Below are 15,362 nucleotides of genomic sequence, written 5' to 3'. Positions count from 1 at the left end.
GAGGCTATATACAGTAGAGATGCTTTATACAGTAGAGAGGCTATATACAGTAGAGAGGCTATATACAGTAGAGAGGCTATATACAGTAGAGGCTATATACAGTAGAGAGGCTTTATACAGTAGAGAGGCTTTATACAGTAGAGAGGCTTTATACAGTAGAGAGGCTTTATACAGTAGAGAGGCTATATACAGTAGAGAGGCTATATACAGTAGAGGCTATATACAGTAGAGAGGCTTTATACAGTAGAGAGGTTATATACAGTAGAGGCTTTATACAGTAGAGAGGCTATATACAGTAGAGGCTATATACAGTAGAGAGGCTTTATACAGTAGAGAGGCTTTATACAGTAGAGAGGCTTTATACAGTAGAGAGGCTTTATACAGTAGAGAGGCTATATACAGTAGAGAGGCTATATACAGTAGAGGCTATATACAGTAGAGAGGCTTTATACAGTAGAGAGGTTATATACAGTAGAGGCTTTATACAGTAGAGAGGCTATATACAGTAGAGAGGCTATATACAGTAGAGAGGCTATATACAGTAGAGAGGTTATATACAGTAGTGAGGCTATATACAGTAGAGAGGCTATATACAGTAGAGAGGTTATATACAGTAGTGAGGCTATATACAAGCACCGGTTGGTTAGTCATGCTAATTGAGGTAATATGTACATGTAGGTGTAGTTAAAGTGACTGTGCATTTATGATGAAAAGAGAGTAGCAGCAGCATAAAAGGGAGGGGGGGCACAATGCAAATAGTCCAGGTAGCCATTTGATTACTTGTTCAGGAGTCTTACGGCTTGGGGGTAAAAACTGTTGAGAAGCCTTTTTGTCCTAGACTTGGTACCACTTCACGTGGCAGAGAGCAGAGAGAACAGTCTATGACTGGGGTGGCTGTGGTCTTTGACCGTTTTTAGGGCCTTCCTCTGACACCGCCTGGTATAGAGGTCCTGGATGGCAGGAAGCTTAGCCTCACTACCCTCTGTAGTGCCTTGCGGTCGGAGACCGAGCAGTTGCCATACCAGGCAGCTGTAGAACCTTTTGAGGATCTCAGAACCCATGCCAAATCTTTTTAGTTTCCTGAGGGGGAATAGGCTTTGTCGTGCTCTCTTCACAACTAACTCAGATAAAGGATGATTGGTTAAAAGACAAGGATATGATGATAGTTGGAACTGTGTTGTTAGATTTCAGTGCAGCCTTTAATGTTATTGATTATAAATTGTTATTGAAGAAACTCACTATGTATGATTTTACATCACCTGCCATCATATGGTTGGTTGGATAGTTACTTAACCAATAGAACCCAGAGTGTGTTCTTCAATGGAAGATTCTCTAACATCAGATGTGTAGTGGGGGTGTCCCTCAGGGCAGTTGCCTTGGGCCATTACTCTTCTCTATTTTTACAAGTTATTTGCCACTGGTCTTAAACACAAAGCTAGAATGATTCAGATGATTCCAAAGCCAGTTTGAGCTCACTGAACCTCTAAATAATGAGTTAGTTACAGAATGGGCGATTAATAACAAACAGGTCTGAAATACATCTGCAACTAAAAGTATTTCATTTGATTAAAAACACTCTCTAAGACCTCAATTGGAGAACATAAAGAATGTGACCACTGAGCCTGTTGAGGAAATTCATCTCCTTGGTTTAACATTGGAGGGTCAGTTATCATGGTTAAGACTGTCATGACTGTCCTGATCAGGTCAGGTTACAGGAGACCACAACCCTACAGATTATCTCTCAACCCCAACAGAGGAGGAGAGATCTGGGGGTTTTATGACCCCTCACGCCCCTTGTAAATCTCAGGCCACAGACACATTCCTTTGTCCTGTTACTATGAAGAACCAGCCTCAGAACATTAAACATGAAATGAAGGGAGTTTGGGACAATGGTTTCCGTCAGCCACAATGGTGGTCATGACGATAGATGGGATATGAAAATGTATGTCATTTTTGTTTTGTTATTAGAGGTTAATAGATGATGTTATTACAAAAACATTGTAACATCAACAGTTTACCTAGTATATGTTTGATGTTTATACATTGTACGTTGTATGGAAAATGTCCAAATCAAAGAGAATGTTTTGGTAAAGGTGAAATGTGAAGTTAATTGTCTAAAATTGGATTTGAGTCAAATCTAGACCTTGCCTCTTAACTAGGTACGCCCAGAGAATTGCCCTAAAAGGCGGTTACGCCCACTTCTGACACGAGGGTATAAAACCTGTGAGAAAATAATTTACAGATAAGACTACGTGACCCAAGCTGCAGCCAAGGTCTAAAAAGTCAACGAACCCAAAACGCAACGCAAGTTTGAAGACAAATAAATATTTTTCTACCCAAGCTACCCGCTATGTCTAAGCGGGTGAATTCAAGTCCAACCACCTAGCATCCAATCCCAGCGAATCATGGTATCTAAAAGGTTTCATTCCTATGCTGTGAGCTCTGAGCTACAGAGCTGCCTGTCCTCAGAAGACCCCTTCCAGAGCAAGGGTGAGGGAACAGACTCCTAAGCCAAAAGGACACTGACATCGTGAGGACGACCAGAAAGGTGCGCCGGAGAAGTGCGTCATCGAGAAGCCTGAACTGTCCCCTGAACGGTCCACGCAGAGAATCCTCGGAGGTCTTCCCCACGTAATTACATAATTATATTCTGACCCATAAGAGTGGCAGTTTGGGGCAAGGCTAGGGTTAGAATAGCATAGCTGACAAATTCACCCAAATGTATATTTCTCTCGTGTACTTTCTTTTTTCTCTCTCTCTCTTTGAAATCCCCATTGTGGGTAACACGCGCCATGTGTTTTGTCTATGTGTACCTTTTTTCATCATTTTAGCTTTTTAGTAAATAAATAGTAAACTAAGATTGGTGTGGTACGAACTCATTGGTGAGACCCGGGTTCGAACTCATTGGTGAGACCCGGGTCCGAACTCATTGGTGAGACCCGGGTCTGAACTCATTGGTGAGACCCGGGTCTGTGCAGATTCACGGGCTACACGACGTTCAGAACCAGATTGGTAGAGGAAACTGGTTAATTAGCGGCTGTTGTAAAATCGATATTCTGATATTCTTTGAGTTAATTTTGGAAATAGAAACTCAATAAAAACTAGTTTTCCCATGGTGCCCCAGGTTAATGAGTTAACAGGTTAATGAGTTAATAATTGGTTAACAGGTTAATGAGTTAACAGGTTAATGAGTTAATAATTGGTTAACAGGTTAATGAGTTAATAATTGGTTAACAGGTTAATGACTTAATAATTGGTTAACAGGTTAATGAGTTAATAATTGGTTAACAGTTTAAGGAGTTAAAAATTGCTTGATTCAGTTAATCACGCAATTAGAATTTTTTTATAATTCGATAAACAACAGTCGTCACATTAACTAATACAACGTCACGACATATTGACTAAGTTGCTGTGAAGACGGGAAGGTCTGTTATTAAAACATGTTCTGTATTGTTTTTTGTGTTTAAATTATTTTTTTTTTTTACACATAAATCAACAGTAGCAGTAGTATCAGACTGTGGTCCCATGTTGATTACTGTCCGGTAATATGGTCAAGTGTAGCTAAATAAAGACCTGGAAAAGCTGCAGCACAGAACAGAGCAGGAAGCCTTTCCCGCTAACTGCACATACAGAACTAAAACATCAACAACACGCGTGACAGTCCTTCATGTTGACGAGAGATTAGCTCCTTCTCTACTAGTTATGGGAATATTTACTGTAATATATACCAGATTGTTTGCATAATCAAATAACATTCAGTTCGGACACCCAATACACACCCAACAAGACAAGCCACCAGGGGTCTTTTCAGACACCCAATACATACCACACAAGACCAGCCACCAGGGGTCTCTTCAGACACCCAATACACGCCCCACAAGACCAGCCACCATGGGTCTCTTCAGACACCCAATACATACCCCACAAGACCAGCCACCAGGGGTCTCTTCAGACACCCAATACACACCCCACAAGACAAGCCACCAGGGGTCTCTTCAGGCACCCAATACATACCCCACAAGACCAGCCACCATGGGTCTCTTCAGACACCCAATACACACCCCACAAGACAAGCCACCAGGGGTCTCTTCAGACACCCAATACACACCCCACAAGACCAGCCACCAGGGGTCTCTTCAGACACCCAATACACACCCCACAAGACAAGCCAACAGGGCTCCAAAAATAATTTACGGCAACGCAGTAATATACAGAGTCATGATCGCACATCTCCAACAACTACAAGCAAACAGCAAAATGAACAAAACAAACAACATCTCATGGAAGTGCTGGGACTGCAAGAGGACACACACACACACACACACACACACACACACGCCACAGTTGGTTTCTGTTGTATTATTTGTACATGGTATTTTAAATGTGTGTGTGACTGTCCGCGTTTTGTTACTTGTCAAAAAGTATCGTTCATACAACATACACCTGGGGGGCGGGGGGGGGGGGCTTAGATGAAAGCACACAACAATTTGGTTTGAAAAATACATCTATGTAAAGGAAAACAAATACCACCAACCATAATTAAAAGTGAATTTAATGTTGAAACATTAAGTCCCTGCAGACAACCAGTAAGTAGCCTGTGATAATGATATCTGCATTACATTCTGCTCCACCTTCATTGGTTAAAAATAAAACATTTCAACCAAATGGCAAGGCACTATTACCAGGAACACCCTCTTGGTTGAAACATGACATCATTCAGAATCCATGTGATCAGTAGAATCTAGTCAGATCAAAGGGTTTTTACTCATTCTGTCCAGCTCTTTCCTCCATCAGGTCAGTTAAAGAAGAGGAGACAAGACATTTTGCAGATGTCCATGGTGGGATCAGACCACCAGCATATCAACAGGGGGGAGGTCTGAGTGGTGGGATCAGACCACCAGCATATTAACAGGGGGAGGTCTGAGTGGTGGGATCAGACCACCAGCATATCAACAGGGGGGAGGTCTGAGTGGTGGGATCAGACCACCAGCATATTAACAGGGGGGAGGTCTGAGTGGTGGGATCAGACCACCAGCATATCAACAGGGGGAGGTCTGAGTGGTGGGATCAGACCACCAGCATATCAACAGGGGGAGGTCTGAGTGGTGGGATCAGACCACCAGCATATCAACAGGGGGGGGAGGTCTGAGTGGTGGGATCAGACCACCAGCATATCAACAGGGGGGGGGGGGTCTGAGTGGTGGGATCAGACCACCAGCATATCAACAGGGGGAGGTCTGAGTGGTGGGATCAGACCACCAGCATATCAACAGGGGGAGGTCTGAGTGGTGGGATCAGACCACCAGCATATCAACAGGGGGAGGTCTGAGTGGTGGGATCAGACCACCAGCATATCAACAAGGGGAGGTCTGAGTGGTGGGATCAGACCACCAGCATATCAACAGGGAGGGGGGTCTGAGTGGTGGGATCAGACCACCAGCATATCAACAGGGGGAGGTCTGAGTGGTGGGATCAGACCACCAGCATATCAACAAGGGGAGGTCTGAGTGGTGGGATCAGACCACCAGCATATCAACAGGGGGAGGTCTGAGTGGTGGGATCAGACCACCAGCATATCAACAGGGGGGAGGTCTGAGTGGTGGGATCAGACCACCAGCATATCAACAGTGGGGGGAGGTCTGAGTGGTGGGATCAGACCACCAGCATATCAACAAGGGGAGGTCTGAGTGGTGGGATCAGACCACCAGCATATCAACAGGGGGAGGTCTGAGTGGTGGGATCAGACCACCAGCATATCAACAGGGGGGAGGTCTGAGTGGTGGGATCAGACCACCAGCATATCAACAGGGGGGAGGTCTGAGTGGTGGGATCAGACCACCAGCATATCAACAGGGGGAGGTCTGAGTGGTGGGATCAGACCACCAGCATATCAACAAGGGGAGGTCTGAGTGGTGGGATCAGACCACCAGCATATCAACAGGGGGAGGTCTGAGTGGTGGGATCAGACCACCAGCATATCAACAAGGGGAGGTCTGAGTGGTGGGATCAGACCACCAGCATATCAGCAGGGGGAGGTCTGAGTGGTGGGATCAGACCACCAGCATATCAACAGGGGGAGGTCTGAGTGGTGGGATCAGACCACCAGCATATCAACAGGGGGAGGTCTGAGTGGTATCTGTCCCAGGGTGAACCTCTTCCCTCCAAACTCCTTCAGTTCCTCTTCACTCAGCTGGCTCTGGGGGGAGAAGAGACTGTTTGCTGCCCCCCCAGTCGCCCCTGCCCCTGCTACCAAACCCCCAAACCCTCCACTCGCCTGTCCAAAACCACTTGCAGCCCCCGGGACTGCACTCCCGAAACCACTTCCTCTAAATCCTCCTCCACTAGTGGTCGTCGAGGTGAAGCTAAACCCGGAAGCAGAAGCTCCGAAAGCGGCAGTAGTTAGGTCTTTGTTGGCAGCAGGGGCGGTAAAGGAGAAACCGGCTGCCGAGGGAGCAGAGGCGGCCGTAGAGCCGATCCCAGCGGGAGATGGTGCGGCACCTACCACAGCACTGCCAAAACCAGACGCTGCAGGCTTTGGAGCAGCCGAACCAAAGCCTCCTGCACTCGGCGCAGCAAAGCTGAAACTGCTGACACCTGCGGTGTCCTGGACTGGAGCCTGGGCTGGCACTCCAAAACCTAGAGAGAGTCGAGCTTTAGATTGAGAGACGTACCAGAGAGATATCATCCTACAGTCTTAGCCAGTCAACATAGGAGTTAGAGGGTCTTAGCCAGTCAACATAGGAGTTACAGAGGGTCTTGGCCAGTCAACCTAGGAGTTAGAGGGTCTTAGCCAGTCAACATAGGAGTTAGAGGGTCTTAGCCAGTCAACATAGGAGTTAGAGGGGGTCTTAGCCAGTCAACATAGGAGTTAGAGGGGGTCTTAGCCAGTCAACATAGGAGTTAGAGGGTCTTAGCCAGTCAACATAGGAGTTAGAGGGTCTTAGCCAGTCAACCTAGGAGTTACAGAGGGTCTTAGCCAGTCAACCTAGGAGTTACAGGGTCTTAGCCAGTCAACATAGGAGTTAGAGGGGGTCTTAGCCAGTCAACATAGGAGTTAGAGGGTCTTACACAGTCAACATAGGAGTTACAGGGTCTTCGCCAGTCAACATAGGAGTTACAGAGGGTCTTGGCCAGTCAACCTAGGAGTTACAGAGGGTCTTGGCCAGTCAACATAGGAGTTACAGAGGGTCTTAGCCAATCAACATAGGAGTTACAGAGGGTCTTGACCAGTCAACATAGGAGTTACAGAGGGTCTTGGCCAGTCAACCTAGGAGTTACAGAGGGTATTGGCCAGTCAACATAGGAGTTACAGAGGGTCTTAGCCAGTCAACATAGGAGTTACAGAGGGTCTTAGCCAGTCAACATAGGAGTCAGAGGGGGTCTTAGCCAGTCAACATAGGAGTTAGAGGGTCTTAGCCAGTCAACATAGGAGTTAGAGGGTCTTAGCCAGTCAACCTAGGAGTTAGAGGGTCTTAGCCAGTCAACCTAGGAGTTACAGAAGGCCCCCACGCCTGTATTCCATTTGTATTGTCTTCCTATGAAGAACACAGGCTACAGCAGATCTTACCTGTTCCGAAGCCAGATGGTGCTGAGGACCCAAAGCCGGTCACTGGTGTCGACCCAAAACCTCCAGACGCTGCCCGTGGTGCTGGGTTGCCTAGCTCTGCAAGCTGGGAGAGAAGAGACAGTATTACTCACCCTGTACATACACTACCGTTCACCAGGCTCAACGTCAACAGTGAAGAGGCGACTCCGGGATGCTGTCCTTCAAGGCAGAGTTCCTCTGTCCAGTGTCTGTGTTCTTTTGCCCATCTTAATCTTTTATTTTTATAGGCCAGTCTGATATGGCTTTTTCTTTGTAACTCTGCCTAGAAGGCCAACATCCCAGAGTTGCCTCTTCACTATTGACATTGAGACTGGTGTTTTGCGGGTACTATTTAATGAAGCTGCCAGTTGAGGACTTGTGAGGCGTCTATTTCTCAAACTAGACACTCTAATGTACTTGTCCTATTGCTCAGTTGTGCACTGGGGCCTCCCACTTATCTTTCTATTCTGGTTAGAGCCAGTTTGTGCTGTTCTGTGAAGGGAGTACTACACAGCTTTGTACGAGATCTTCAGTTTCTTGGAAATTTCTCACATGGAATAGCCTTCATTTCTCAGAACAAGAATAGACTGACGAGTTTCAGAAGAAAATTCTTTGTTTCTGTCTATTTTGAGCCTGTAATCGAACCCACAAATACTGATGCTCCAGATACTCAACAAGTCTAAAGAAGGCCTGTTTTATTGCTTCTTTAAATCAGGACAACAGTTTTCAGCTGTGCTAACATAATTGCTAAAGGGTTTTATAATGATCAACTAGCCTTTGAAAATGATAAACTTGGATTAGCTAACACAACGTGCCATGGGAACACAGTGGTGATGGTTGCTGATAATGGGCCTCTGTACGCCTATGTAGATATTCCATAAAAAATCTGCCGTTTCCAGCTACAATAGTCATTTACAACATTAACAATGTCTACACTGCATTTCTGATCAATTTGTTGTTATTTTAAAAATGGACAAAAAAAATGAGCATTTCTTTCAAAAACAAGGACATTTCTAAGTGAACCCGACCTTTTGACCTTTTGAACAGTTAGTGTATAAGACTTCCTATTTTGTCTTGTCGTATTACTACAGAAAGTAGTGTGTGTGTGTGTGTTACCATAGCGACTCTGGTGTTGCCGCTCATAGCCCTCAGCTCCTGTACTCTGCATCTCCATTGGTTGAGCAGCTGATTGATGATGTCAGCCTGCAGACACACAGAAGGTAGCATTGATTGGACGATACAGACACATATCAAATCAAATCAAATCAAATTGTACTCCAATGGCGGTACACTCTGGAATCGCTGTCCTTAAAGTTCGAAGGAAGTTAACGCCCCTAAACTGCTCCTTGGACGCTGCACTACGGCCACCTCTACATAAGGTGTGTGTGTGTGTGTGTGTGTGTGTGTGTGTGTGTGTGTGTGTATCGGAATGGTTCGTAAAAAAAAGCAGGAGACAAATGTCTGTCTCGTATGGATCAATAACATATTGTGTTCATGACATTGAATCCTAGTGCAGACGCCTTCACGTTATACTGTGTTCATGACATTGAATCCTAGTGCAGACGCCTTCACGTTATACTGTGTTCATGACATTGAATCCTAGTGCAGACGCCTTCACGTTATACTGTGTTCATGACATTGAATCCCAGTGCACAGATGGCTTCACGTTATACAGTGTTGCTGCAGATAAAGGGACACATGCATGTGATTCTACTCACATATCCCTGCAGGTCTCCAGACGGCTTGGTGTTGTAGTACTCCAGTCTCAGCTCCTCTGGAGAGAGCTCTGTGAACCCTGCACAGAGGAGGAGACCCGGTTCAATGCCGTCCACATCCATTCAATATGCTGGAGTTAACATCACCCCCCCCAAGTCCAAAACTAATTCATGACAACGTACAGTAATATACAGAGAGCCATGATCGCATAGAAACTCCTTTCCATGTCCAACTACTCAAGCAAACAGCAAAATTACCTTTTAAAACAAACGAATAAACAACATCTCATGGAACAGTAGGGACTGTAAGACACACACGCATACACACACACATACACACACACGGGAAAAGGAGACAAGCCATTTTGCAGATGTCCATGGTGGGATCAGACCACCAGCATATCAACAGGGGGGGGGGGTCTGAGTGGTGGGATCAGACCACCAGCATATCAACAGGGGGGGGGGGGGGGGGGGGGTCTGAGTGGTGGGATCAGACCACCAGCATATCAACAGGGGGAGGTCTGAGTGGTGGGATCAGACCACCAGCATATTAACAGGGGGGGGGGTCTGAGTGGTGGGATCAGACCACCAGCATATCAACAAGGGGAGGTCTGAGTGGTATCTGTCCCAGGGTGAACCTCTTCCCTCCAAACTCCTTCAGTTCCTCTTCACTCAGCTGGCTCTGGGGGGAGAAGAGACTGTCTGCTGCCCCCCCCCCCAGTCACCCCTGTCCCTGCTAACAAACCCCCAAACCCTCCACTCGTCTGTCCAAAACCACTTCCTCTAAATCCTCCCCTGACTAGTGGGTAATAGTTAACAGCTGTATCCAACCCTCATGTGTGAGTGTGTGGTTGCAACAATCAATCTGTTCCAACCAGACGATCCTATAGTGGGACACACCGAAGCTAAGCTGTTTGTCTTACCTGAGATGCTTTCTTTGAGGACAGAGTAACAGGAAAAAAGCCATTGGCCTGAAGTCTCCCAGATCTCCATATCTTTCTGGATGGTCTCTCTGGTGAGGATAGAAGACAATGGATATTACATTTACAGACTACTTTGTACAGTGTGTGTGTGTGTGTGTGTGTGTGTGTGTGTGTGTGTGTGTGAATTCTGAATAGCATAATGAAAACTGTATCCACACAACCAATCACTGGACTTACAAGTGTTTTTCATTGTCCTCCCCTTCACTCCCCCCCCTGTCGAAGCTGCTCTGTGTGCTCAAGGCAGAAAATCTGTTGTGGTTTGGAGAGGCGGCTGCAAAACTGAAACTGGAACTCTTGACTTGGCTGTCTCTTCCTCCTCCTCCTCCTCCGCCTGGACCCCAGTTGTTGCCACCACCTCCCCCACCTCTTCCTCCCCCTCTACCCCAGTCATCCCCACCCTGCTGGGAGGAGAAGGATGACGGCTGGACGTAGCTTCCTCCTCCAGACCTCTGAGCTGGGTTCACCCACACTCTGTTCCCAAAACCTGAAAACAGGACGTTCATAGATTAGACTACCTCCATATTGGATGAGGAAACAGGACATTCATAGATTAGACTGCCTCCATATTGGATGAGGAAACAGGACATTCATAGATTAGACTGCCTCCATATTGGATGAGGAAACAGGACATTCATAGATTAGACTGCCTCCATATTGGATGAGGAAACAGGACATTCATAGATTAGACTGCCTCAATATTGGATGAGGAAACAGGACATTCATAGATTAGACTACCTCCATATTGGATGAGGAAACAGGACATTCATAGATTAGACTGCCTCCATATTGGATGAGGAAACAGGACATTCATAGATTAGACTGCCTCCATATTGGATGGGGAAACAGGACATTCATAGATTAGACTGCCTCCATATTGGATGAGGAAACAGGACATTCATAGATTAGACTGCCTCCATATTGGATGAGGAAACAGGACATTCATAGATTAGACTGCCTCAATATTGGATGAGGAAACAGGACATTCATAGATTAGACTGCCTCCATATTGGATGAGGAAACAGGACATTCATAGATTAGACTGCCTCCATATTGGATGAGGAAACAGGACATTCATAGATTAGACTGCCTCAATATTGGATGAGGAAACAGGACATTCATAGATTAGACTACCTAAATACGGGCTGCTTGAGTGGCGCAGCGGTCTATGGCACTGCATCTTAGCGCAAGAGGCGTCACTGCAGTCCCTGGTTCAAATCCAGGCTGTATCACAACCGGTCGTGATTGGGAAAGTCAGTTTAGAGCGGCGCACGATTGGCCCGGCGTCGTCCGGGTTTGGCCGGGGGGGCAGGCCGTCATTTTAAATAATAAATAGTTCTTAACTGACTTTCCTAGTTTAATAATAAAAGGTTCAATAAAAAAATACTGGATGAAAATAAGAATTTGTTCTTAACTGACTTGCCTAGTTAAATACAGGTAAATACATGTACAGAGTCAATGGGCCACCGGTTAGTCAAAGTAATTGAGGTAATATGTACATGTAGGTAGAGTTATTAAACTGACTATGAATAGATAATAAACAGAGAGTAGCAGCAGCATAGTGGGGTCTAGGTAACCCTTTGATTAACCAAGGATCTTTGTTTGGTTTGGGTATTACAGAAATGAGGCCTTGTGTCATAGAAACAGGCAGGAGCCCTAAATCAATTGCCTCCTTAAAGACATGAATTATAAATTAAACAATATCCTCCTGAAAATATGAATAGAATTCAGTAATAAGGCCATCATTCCCTGGAGATTTGTTCTCTTTTAACCTAGCTGATACATTTAGCTGATACATTTAGCTGATACATTTAGCTGATACATTTAGCTGATACATTTAGCTGATACATTTAGCTGATACGTTTAGCTGATACGTTTAGCTGATACGTTTAGCTGATACGTTTAGCTGATACGTTTAGCTGATACATTTAGCTGATACATTTAGCTGATACATTTAGCTGATACATTTAGCTGATACGTTTAGCTGATACGTTTAGCTGATACGTTTAGCTGATACGTTTAGCTGATACGTTTAGCTGATACATTTAGCTGATACATTTAGCTGATACATTTAGCTGATACATTTAGCTGATACATTTAGCTGATACATTTAGCTGATACATTTAGCTGATACATTTAGCTGATACATTTAGCTGATACATTTAGCTGATACATTTAGCTGATACATTTAGCTGATACATTTAGCTGATACATTTAGCTGATACATTTAGCTGATACATTTAGCTCTCTTCATACATTCGGTCCATAATTGACCCTTTCCTTCCTCATCCATAGAGATTAGAGAAAGTATGTCCTTAATTTCCTCTCCCCTCAATCTTTTAAAGTTCAGAAATGTCTTTCCCTCTCATCTCATACATTCACAATATTTTCCTTTTTTTTTATTTTATTTTATTTTACCTTCATTTAACTAGGCAAGTCAGTTAAGAACAAATTCTTATTTTCAATGACGGCCTAGGAACAGTGGGTTAACTGCCTTGTTCAGAGGCAGAAAGACAGATTTTTACCTTGTCAGCTCAGGGATTCCTTTCGGTTACAAGTCCAACGCTCTAACCACTAGGCTACCTGCCGCCCCAATGACTTAAATAGTTGGGCTTTCCTCCAATTGTCTTGTATAATATCTTTGACATCCATCTTGAAATTATCATCTACCAACAGTCTACTATTGAGTTTCCTATAACTCAGATTTGGGTTTATTAACTTCAGATCTATTCATATTTAAAGATAAGAATATAACTGTATGATCATATGGTTCAATGGATACCTTTACTACAGTGTTATCTAATGGATTAGAAGTAAATTCTTGACTATCTGGACATGTCCTTGTTACACCAAGTGAAGTACTTTTTAATTAGGACATTAGTAGGTACATTAGTAGGTATCCAAATATAGCATAATCCAAGAGTGGTGAGTCTTACTACTGATGACCTTCCCTTTAAATACACCTTTAACTCTATTAATCTCTGCCAGAGTGGTGAGTCTTACTACTGATGACCTTCCCTTTAAATAAACCTTTAACTCTATTAATCTCTTCCAGAGTGGTGAGTCTTACTACTGATGACCTTCCCTTTAAATGCACCTCTTAAAAACTGCTACACCTGCAGAGTGGTTGTTGCCATATGATAACCAGATATCGTTACTCCATAGATTTTTTCAAAAAGCTAGATCGGAAGAACAAGCATGAGTCTCTTGTAGAATGGCTCAATTAAACCGTTTTCAATACAGGAAAATAGCCTTAGGTTTTGAATAAATCCCCAATAACCCTGACATTAATTGAACAAAGAGATAAAGACATCAATTTAAACCAACAACCTACAGAAAAGCTAAGGAAAAAAAGTTGTAACAAAAGATGTCCATCCCATTTTACTGTTCATAACGTTACCAAAGTATTCTTACTCCCACAAGGGGGAGACATTGTGTAAACTTTACAATAAGCAGTTATTCACCCATAGTTAGTGTTTAGTTCACCAGTTTTCAGTTTAGACTTTTGTTATTTCAAGTGTATTGTGTAAATTCTTTATAATAAAAGGCTGCTTTTCACCTGGCAATTAGGCCGTGTTTAGGCCTGCCAGGTCTGTCCGAGTTAGAACATTTGAGAGAGAGCCAGTCTGATTTCCTGACGATAACTTCAGCACCGACTATGAATGCTGTTTTTCCCTGCCTTTCGAGCTGCAGCCATCATCAGTCACAGTTTCTCCCGTGTCACTTTGTCCGCAGAGGTCAGCGAGTGAGCGTGAGTGAGAGTGAGAGAGCTCCACAGATGTCAACAACTCTACATTTGGTGTCCTCCCCCGACTGCTCTGGAATTCGATGGAGCCTCAGGTTCCACCTGCGCTGGCATCTCTCCGCCTCATTCACCTTTCGCTCGAGTTCAGACACCTTCTCATTTTCCTGGCAGATACCTTCCGTCATTGTAAATAAGAATTTGTTCTTAACTGACCAGTTAAATAAAGGTTAAATTTAAAAATAAAGCATGTTCTCCAAGCCATCTGCCCTTTCATTTATTTATTTTTTTGCTGTCAAAAGCATCACACTATTGTTTTTCATCTCAATAAGTGACAGACCCTCTTTGCCCTCATCTTTTTCACCTGGGACGTGACTGGAGTTTCAGGGCTCGTCCGAGCACCGATTTATCATTTCCCCCCACAGTTACATTCTGAAGAGGACTACCCACGACCATACCATCTTTTGCTCTTTAATAAACATTTTCAAAACATTCAACATATGCCAGACAGATACTGGTTCACACGCGGGAAATCGTGATTGGTCCAAATAATCAGTGAACCAAAAACCATCACAAGTCACGTTACAATACAAGTGTTCCTCATAACCACCGTCTTTATCCCACTGCCGTAACATCTTGTAACGGATGTAAAGCCGAGACTACTAGAAAGAAACGTAACTAGCTAGGCTAAAAGGTAAACAAAACAAATGTTATAGTTGAGTTTATGTCTATTAGCTACGGTGGAGAGTTGCTTATAACAAAAACAGACAGCGGTCTGGGGACCCGGATGAATAATACTTCGCCTCGGCTCCCACGCTGCGCCGACGTTGTTGTCGAAAGTGAAGATGAAAGCCTGTGTGGCAGAGACTAGCTACTAGTTACCCCTTACCTTCTCCTCCTCCTCCTCCACCTCCACCTCTGTTGGACTGTTGAGGGGGACGGTTGTTGTAATTTCCTCCTCCTCCTCCTCCTTTTGGGTGCTCATTCCAACACTTGTCGCCATATCGACACCGGCCTTGCATCCAAAAGTTGCACACCGTCATAGTGTGGCAGGATTTATAATTACCGGTGCGGTGAATGAAATGAAATCCTCTCGTTTCCCCACAATGGTTTTCAACACCACATTGTTTTCTTTCAGATTACGCCATTTTGAAAATCCACATGAAGGAATGTCGCGGGTCTATGACGTCAGGTTCAAGGCGGGTAACGCAACAACGCGCTCATGTGTTTGGTTTTGGTACTGCATCCAGGAAAGTAATCCTCAATCAAAATGATCATCAGCCACAGCAGACAATAGTACAGAAAATATTTACATAATTAGGCTATATTACCCAAGACTC

General features: G+C 44.4%; 1 protein-coding gene across 1 annotated transcript; it reads right to left on the bottom strand.

Moving 5' to 3' along the window:
- Positions 1-6,094: 6,094 nt before the first annotated feature.
- Positions 6,095-15,160, bottom strand: LOC139372787 (nucleoporin NUP42-like). The gene is made up of 7 exons (XM_071112591.1): positions 14,912-15,160; positions 10,461-10,767; positions 10,224-10,312; positions 9,304-9,380; positions 8,702-8,788; positions 7,568-7,670; positions 6,095-6,636 (listed from the first exon to the last, which is right to left on the bottom strand). Exons 1-7 carry the CDS (start codon positions 15,063-15,065, stop codon positions 6,095-6,097), a joined length of 1,359 nt encoding a protein of 452 aa, XP_070968692.1. The 5' UTR covers positions 15,066-15,160.
- Positions 15,161-15,362: the final 202 nt, after the last annotated feature.

This window comes from Oncorhynchus clarkii, chromosome 18 (genome assembly GCF_045791955.1).
Source record: "Oncorhynchus clarkii lewisi isolate Uvic-CL-2024 chromosome 18, UVic_Ocla_1.0, whole genome shotgun sequence".
In the NCBI taxonomy this organism is placed as follows: Eukaryota; Metazoa; Chordata; class Actinopteri; order Salmoniformes; family Salmonidae; genus Oncorhynchus; species Oncorhynchus clarkii.
This window is presented reverse-complemented; position numbering and strand designations above follow the sequence as displayed.